Source organism: Limulus polyphemus, unplaced genomic scaffold (genome assembly GCF_000517525.1).
Source record: "Limulus polyphemus unplaced genomic scaffold, Limulus_polyphemus-2.1.2 Scaffold338, whole genome shotgun sequence".
In the NCBI taxonomy this organism is placed as follows: domain Eukaryota; kingdom Metazoa; phylum Arthropoda; class Merostomata; order Xiphosura; family Limulidae; genus Limulus; species Limulus polyphemus.
The window spans coordinates 197818-204561 of record NW_013665948.1 but is presented as its reverse complement, the minus strand read 5'-3'; the positions used below and the strand labels follow the sequence as shown (position 1 = coordinate 204561).

The 6744-nt window shown below is 32.0% G+C and overlaps 1 protein-coding gene across 10 annotated transcripts in view; it reads left to right on the top strand.

The window, feature by feature from the left end:
• LOC106457496 (semaphorin-1A-like) overlaps positions 1-6744 on the top strand; it is a 217514-nt gene that overhangs the window by 118698 nt on the left and 92072 nt on the right. For 9 of the 10 annotated variants that reach the window (XM_022383452.1, XM_013916916.2, XM_022383459.1 and 6 more), the window contains exon 2: positions 5356-5553. In XM_022383452.1, coding sequence (XP_022239160.1) covers positions 5436-5553 — 118 coding nt within the window. In that variant the 5' untranslated portion in view covers positions 5356-5435. Of the gene's footprint in view, positions 1-4439; positions 4460-5355; positions 5554-6744 lie in introns of those variants that run through there. The other variant, XM_022383453.1, reaches the window with a different exon arrangement.

Sequence of the window (6744 nt, the reverse complement as noted above, 5' to 3'; positions counted from 1 at the left end):
CGAACTGATGTTTAGTTCGCTGAATAACTTGTTGTATATTCCTCACGAAATGATGTTTAGTTCGCTGAATAACTTGTTGTATATTCCTCACGAAATGATGTTTGGTTAACTGAATAACTTGTTGTATATTCCTCACGAAATGATGTTTAGTTCGCTGAATAACTTGTTGTATATTCCTCACGAAATGATGTTTGGTTAACTGAATAACTTATTATATGTTCCCCACGAACTGGTGTTTGATTTGCAGAATAATTTATTGTATATTCCCCATGAACTGATGTTTAGTTTGCTGAATAATTTATTGTATATTCCCCACGAAATGATGTTTGGTTAACTGGATAACTTAATACATATTCCCCACGAAATGATGTTTGGTTAACTGAATAACTTATTATATGTTCCCCACGAACTGGTAGTTTGATTTGCTGAATAATTTATTGTATATTCCCCATGAACTGATGTTTAGTTTGCTGAATAATTTATTGTATATTCCCCACGAAATGATGTTTGGTTAACTGGATAACTTAATACATATTCCCCACGAAATGATGTTTAGTTTGCTGAATAATTTATTGTATATTCCCCACGAAATGATGTTTGGTTAACTGAATAACTTAATACATATTCCCCACGAAATGATGTTTGGTTAACTGGATAACTTAATACATATTCCCCACGAAATGATGTTTGGTTAACTGAATAACTTAATACATATTCACCACGAAATGATGTTTGGTTAACTAAATAACTTAATACATATTCTCCACGAAATGATGTTTAGTTCGCTGAATAACTTATTATATATTCCCCACGAAATGATGTTTGGTTAACTGAATAACTTAATACATATTCTCCACGAACTGATGTTTAGTTCGCTGAATAACTTATTGTATATTCCTCACGAAGTGATGTTTAGTTTGCTGAATAATTTATTGTATATTCCCCACAAACTAATGTTTAGTTTGCTGAATAACTGAAAATAGATTCCTCGCGAACTGATGTAACACCAAGGCTACCTAACTGATGAAACAATGATAAGGAGAAACACAAGAAAAGTATATTTAAATACTGAGGGCCAGGTTGGTTTTACATTAAGTATATATATTTCATCGGAAGTTGGCTATTATTATGAAATATGTAATATGCAATCATTAAACAAAACATAATTTTTCCAAAAGCTTTAGAACTTGTAATACTCATGACCCTTTTCTTTGTAAGAACAGCGAGGGAATTATATTTCAGGTGTTAAGTTTATATCATATGTTTAAACTGATCAAATCAGAGAAGTGGCAAATGTACCAGAAAGAGCAGGTTCTGTCCACTAATTTCTGATTAATTATAATAATTCTTTGTGTGTCTCCATTGGATCCTTGGAATGATCTATGCCTTCTTTTAAGCTTCAAGCTATTTGTAATATCCGCACGATTTTGGCCAATAGCTTACAACGGCAGGGAAATGCTATTTTTAGTGTATGTATGTGATGTTGTATTTTCATACCAGTAGAGGGCCATGTGTGGCATATAGTTAGATTGTTGGACTGTACACCCGAGAGTCCATGGTTCGCGCCCCATTACCGCAAAAATAATAAATTCGTTTTCCGCGTTGGTGTGTTATTAGAGTGACTGTCAGATCCCAGTATTCAGTTGTGGTATCCAGAGTTGCCGGTGAGTGCTAATTTAAGATTTTTTATATATACCATTCGATCTATGAAAATCCCGTGCTTTCTTAAAGTATATTTGTTCCATATACAATAAAGAAATGTATGACCGTGTTATAAAAAAAAAAAAGATTTGTAAATATGTCTCATGATTGAAATTTCGATTCGAATAAGGCCGCTTATGTAATAAACGTTCCGTATTCGTTTTTCAGAAAAAAACATAAGCTTTTAGGAAGTAAGGCTACTGTTGAACATTTGATCAAATTAACGCCGCTTCTAATGTTTTGCTTCGGTTCTTGTACATTAAATTCTTCAAAGTATTTGAAATGAAAATTATATATTAATCAAATTATGATTTATATAAGAATGTAAATTAAATTTTGAAGTCCATTAATTGTCTGACTTTATAAGTTAGTGGTGCTGGTATGAAACTTGTGTGTAAATTGTGAATAACATGCTTAAGGTTAATTGAAAATTGACTTGGGCAATCCTTGACAAATATTTCCACATCTAGGAGCCAGCCCAAAAAATTGAAGCCAGGTCCGATATAGAAAAGTTATGGGATATATTTTGAGTCGATTGTGTGGTTATGGCACAATACAAAGTTTTACACTAATAAACAAAGGGTTAATTATTAAACTTTATTATATAGCATATATTGAAGTTTAACTTCAGTATGTGCAATTATTAAAAAGTAGACTAAATAACTATAACTTAGGTGGATTGTTGCAATGAATGAAATTCAAATAATCAATACGATATCGATAGACCAAGCAGGTTGTTTCAGAATAGGTCTAATATATTAGCAATCGATGTGTTCGAAGAAAAACGAAGTTTGATTATAAACAAGATTACGACACTTATGATATACAACATTGTTTATTGACAAAAAGGGAACATGGATAAACGTTTCGGAATTCTATCAGATTCGAGTTCTATTTAGCACAGTCTTACGTACGAATAAGATGGGAGAAAATACTAGGCGCCACGATGAAATTTGTTGTCGCCATAGCGACCTGCCACCCAGAATGTGTTAAGAAAAATAAAGTTACTCATCTGATAGAGGAGTAAGAAAGTAAGAACAAAAATCCAAATGAAACTTTCTTTTTTGCTTAATATTTTCGTTTTGCGGTTTATAAGTAGGTTCCAAACCATAATACAGTTTATAGGTAGGTTCGAAACCATAATACAGTTTATAGGTAGGTTCGAAACCATAATACAGTTTATAGGTAGGTTCCAAACCATAATACAGTTTATAGGTAGGTTCCAAACCATAATACAGTTTATAGGTAGGTTCCAAACCATAATACAGTTTATAGGTAGGTTCAAACCATAATACAGTTTATAGTAGGTTCCAAACCATAATACAGTTTATAGGTAGGTTCCAAACCATAATACAGTTTATAGTAGGTTCCAAACCATAATACAGTTTATAGTAGGTTCCAAACCATAATACGATTGAGAAAACAAAAGAGGAGAAAAATCTGTAATTTAGAAAGAGTAATACAGCACCACAAGATGGAAGAAACGTTTAAGGAATATGTTTTTAAAGGCTTTAATTGCCTGCTTGAAAAACCCTTCTGTGTATAGGATATCTTCTTTATTCGAATGTGCATAAATGTTGTCTTCGTACAGAATGAAAGGCTCGGAAACTTATTGGATTTTTTCGTTCACTGCTGCTTTTCAGATCGATCTGCGGTGGGCCTGGAGCTCTCGACCAACGTACTATTTTACTTATGATCGTGTTGGTTGGGTCTTGTACGATGACTGCAAGTTTACCCTTAGGCCGTCAGTATAGTACAGCCTGCTTGCTTTCTGCACGGGTGTGTAGCATGGATGGTGTAATTACTATGAGTGAATGCTTTATCCACATGGCGAGAGCGTGTTGGTGCCGTGGAGGGGGAGGGAGCTATACTCAGTGAATAGGGGGTTTCTTTAGTGTGCTTGCAGTAGTCCGACCAAAGCACAAGGCGTCAGCAAACGAACGAGAGAAAAGGTGAACAAGTGGCGCGTGTTAACACGAGGTTGTTGATCTACAGCGTATCTTACTAGTTTGACGTGACATTTATCTATCTACTTTTGGGGTTTCTTCCAATAAATGAGCACATAGGTAACTATCAAACGGGGCAGACCACAAACAACTCACCCTCCCCCCAATCTAAAGGAATTGTCTGTGTGTGTAGAATTTATAATACAAAAGGTCGAAAAGCTGGACATGAAATTGGAATATCCATGGTAATAATATTTTTGATTTTGTAATCATGACCGTTATTTCGTTATCAATGTGTTTATGAATCTAGTGACACTTGGTGGAACTTAGTAACTTTGATAAATATGATATAATGTGAAATCTTTGTAAGTATTTACTTTCCCAAGTTCACGAAGAATGATGAGAAATGTCATCAGGCTGTTTCAAGTCTATAGAGACTGTCATGTGTAACAAGAAAAGACACTTTGTTACTATATATTGAATACTTTATCTTGTAGATTTCGTACATAGCAATAAAAAAGAACACTTTTTTTCATCTTATTTTATAGATTTCATATATAACAACAAAAATAATTATTTATCCCTTGTTTATAAAAGATATAATTGTTACATCAGGAACGTTTTATTTTATTGTCAAGATCTTAAGAAACTATGTAGTTTTAACTTTTGTAAATAGAAAAGTGTTAAATTGGTATTGTATCTTCAACTTTAAACTCCATGAAACACTGACGTATTCTAGGAGACGTCCAATTATTGTGGAAATAATTGTGTGCACAGACTTGTTGAGAAGGTAATAGGAAGCACAAAACAAGGTATGAAAATCACAAGTTTCCACTGAACAAGTTAAATAAAACAACAAACTTCCTATCGGTAAATAGTGATTTCATTTTATTCATTCGAACTATGCAGTTTAATTCTTTCAAAATAAATTGTAAGTACGAGTAAGCTCTGATAAATAATCAAGTGTGAGTTTTAAAAACTAAATACAGTATACATACAAAAACACAAAACCTTCTAACCCAAGTGCTTTTGAAAAATGGACCTTTCTTCATTGGGGCAAGAAAGGTCCACCTTTCAAAAGTGCTCCAGTTGTAGAGTTTTGTATTTATGTCTTAAATTGAATTTTTGAACCTATATAGACACACACACTTAAGGGACACAAGAGCTGTGCAGCTGTGAAAATGAGCTCACCAAAGGTAATAGAGAAAACAGTTTAATCAAACACATGTTAACTGATAGGACAGTAACTTAGATTGTGAAATTTAATAAAAATATGAAAAAATGTTTATGTAACTTTCATATCAGTAGCTGTGTTCTTTTAAAGGTATCTATTATACCTGATGGTAAGGGATACTTTTTTATACAGTTTGCCACAAACTTTTCATTAGACTTTTTAAACTTCATTTGAAAATCCACTGGCTTACTACAGATAAAATGTGGTAAGGGTTTCACTTCTAAAAAAAACAAGGAATTTATAGGTTCCTTTATTGAATGTCTCCATACCAAATCTATTTTGGAGATGATAATGAGGAATGTGAGCATAGACAAATAAAATATGATTTTAAGTGAATATGTAATAAGTTGAATAGCTTTCAACACTCTTGAAATGTATTTTTACTGTGCTGTGTTTCAAGCAGGAGTTCACATCATTAGCAGTTAACCTGTTGATTACTTGATTGACTTGTTTTGATGTAGTTTTCTGTTACAGGTTCTAAACAAAGATGACACCATGCTGCACTGACTGATGTAATGAAGGGCTCTGCTTAAAAGTACTGAACTACCTGAATCATGGTAAACATTCTTGGGCTGTGTACCAGACACCAGCTGCTGTTTTTTTTCCTTTACTTCATTGAATCAAGAGGAGCATGGCAAGATGGTGTCAAGCCCAAAGTCATTCCAAAACTCCGTAAGTTTCTTCCATTTTTGTTGTAGTTTGGTTTATATGCATTTGTTTTTCGTTTGAACTTGAGCATTTAATATGAAGTTTAAATCAGTAGTTATTCTATTCATAGTGACAAGTATAGCACAATATTAGTTGACAAAATGTAAGTATTAAATACATAAATAACAGATTATACATTTTTCTGATTTGAGTCCTCGTCGTTTAAAAAGTTAATGTATTCAAAACACAAAGATGAGTGAAATCTTGACAAGGAATAAACCACTAAACTTTGTTGTGATTATTATCTATAATCATTGTAATTATATGAAACAACTTCAATTATAAAAAAAAACTAATCTAAGTAATTACGTTACATTGTTGGGTATTTTTAAACAACTTCTATTATAAAAACAAACTAATCTAACACTTAGATTAGTTTGTTTTTATAATAGAAGTTGTTTAAAAATACCCAACAATGGAACGTAATTAAGTTACGTTCCATTGTTGGTTATTTTTATTGCAAATTTTTAGATTTCAAAATTTGGAATATTTGCTACATAAAATATCATACTATCATTGTTATTGCATGAATTAATTTTGGGGAATTTACTAACTTAAATGCATTTTGTTTTGTTGTGTGAAGAGTTAATAAAGTAGAAATTTACGGTTATAGTACAAATGAACACATTTGAGCTATGTACTGACATTTATTGTATAGAGGGAAATGCTGCTTCTGCCGCCATGCATCATTGTTGTTTTACTTGTTTAGTGTTATCTAATGGGTGTTACTTACCTTTTGTTTTAAATTATTGCTGAGTATATGACAGTTATATTTATTAAGGGATTCAAACAAAAGCAAAGGGTTAGAGCGTTGATGGAACTATCACAATTTCTGTAAAGTAAGCTTTCATAACATATTATGACACAAATGTAAAATATAAAACAAATATAGTTTTAAGCCCCAATGGAAAGCTTTAAAAGAACAGTACCACCATGACCATATTTACCACATATTTATTACATTCTCAGTTCTTGATATCAACTGATTTTATGATAAATATTGCTGACATATATTATCGTAGCTTGTAAAGTATCAGAATATTGCTAATTTTGTGGTGGAACGCAATAATTATTGATATGAATTAGTAGTAATTTAATTATTTTTTTGCTGAGTAACTTGAATTTGTTCATTATATATATATATATATATATATA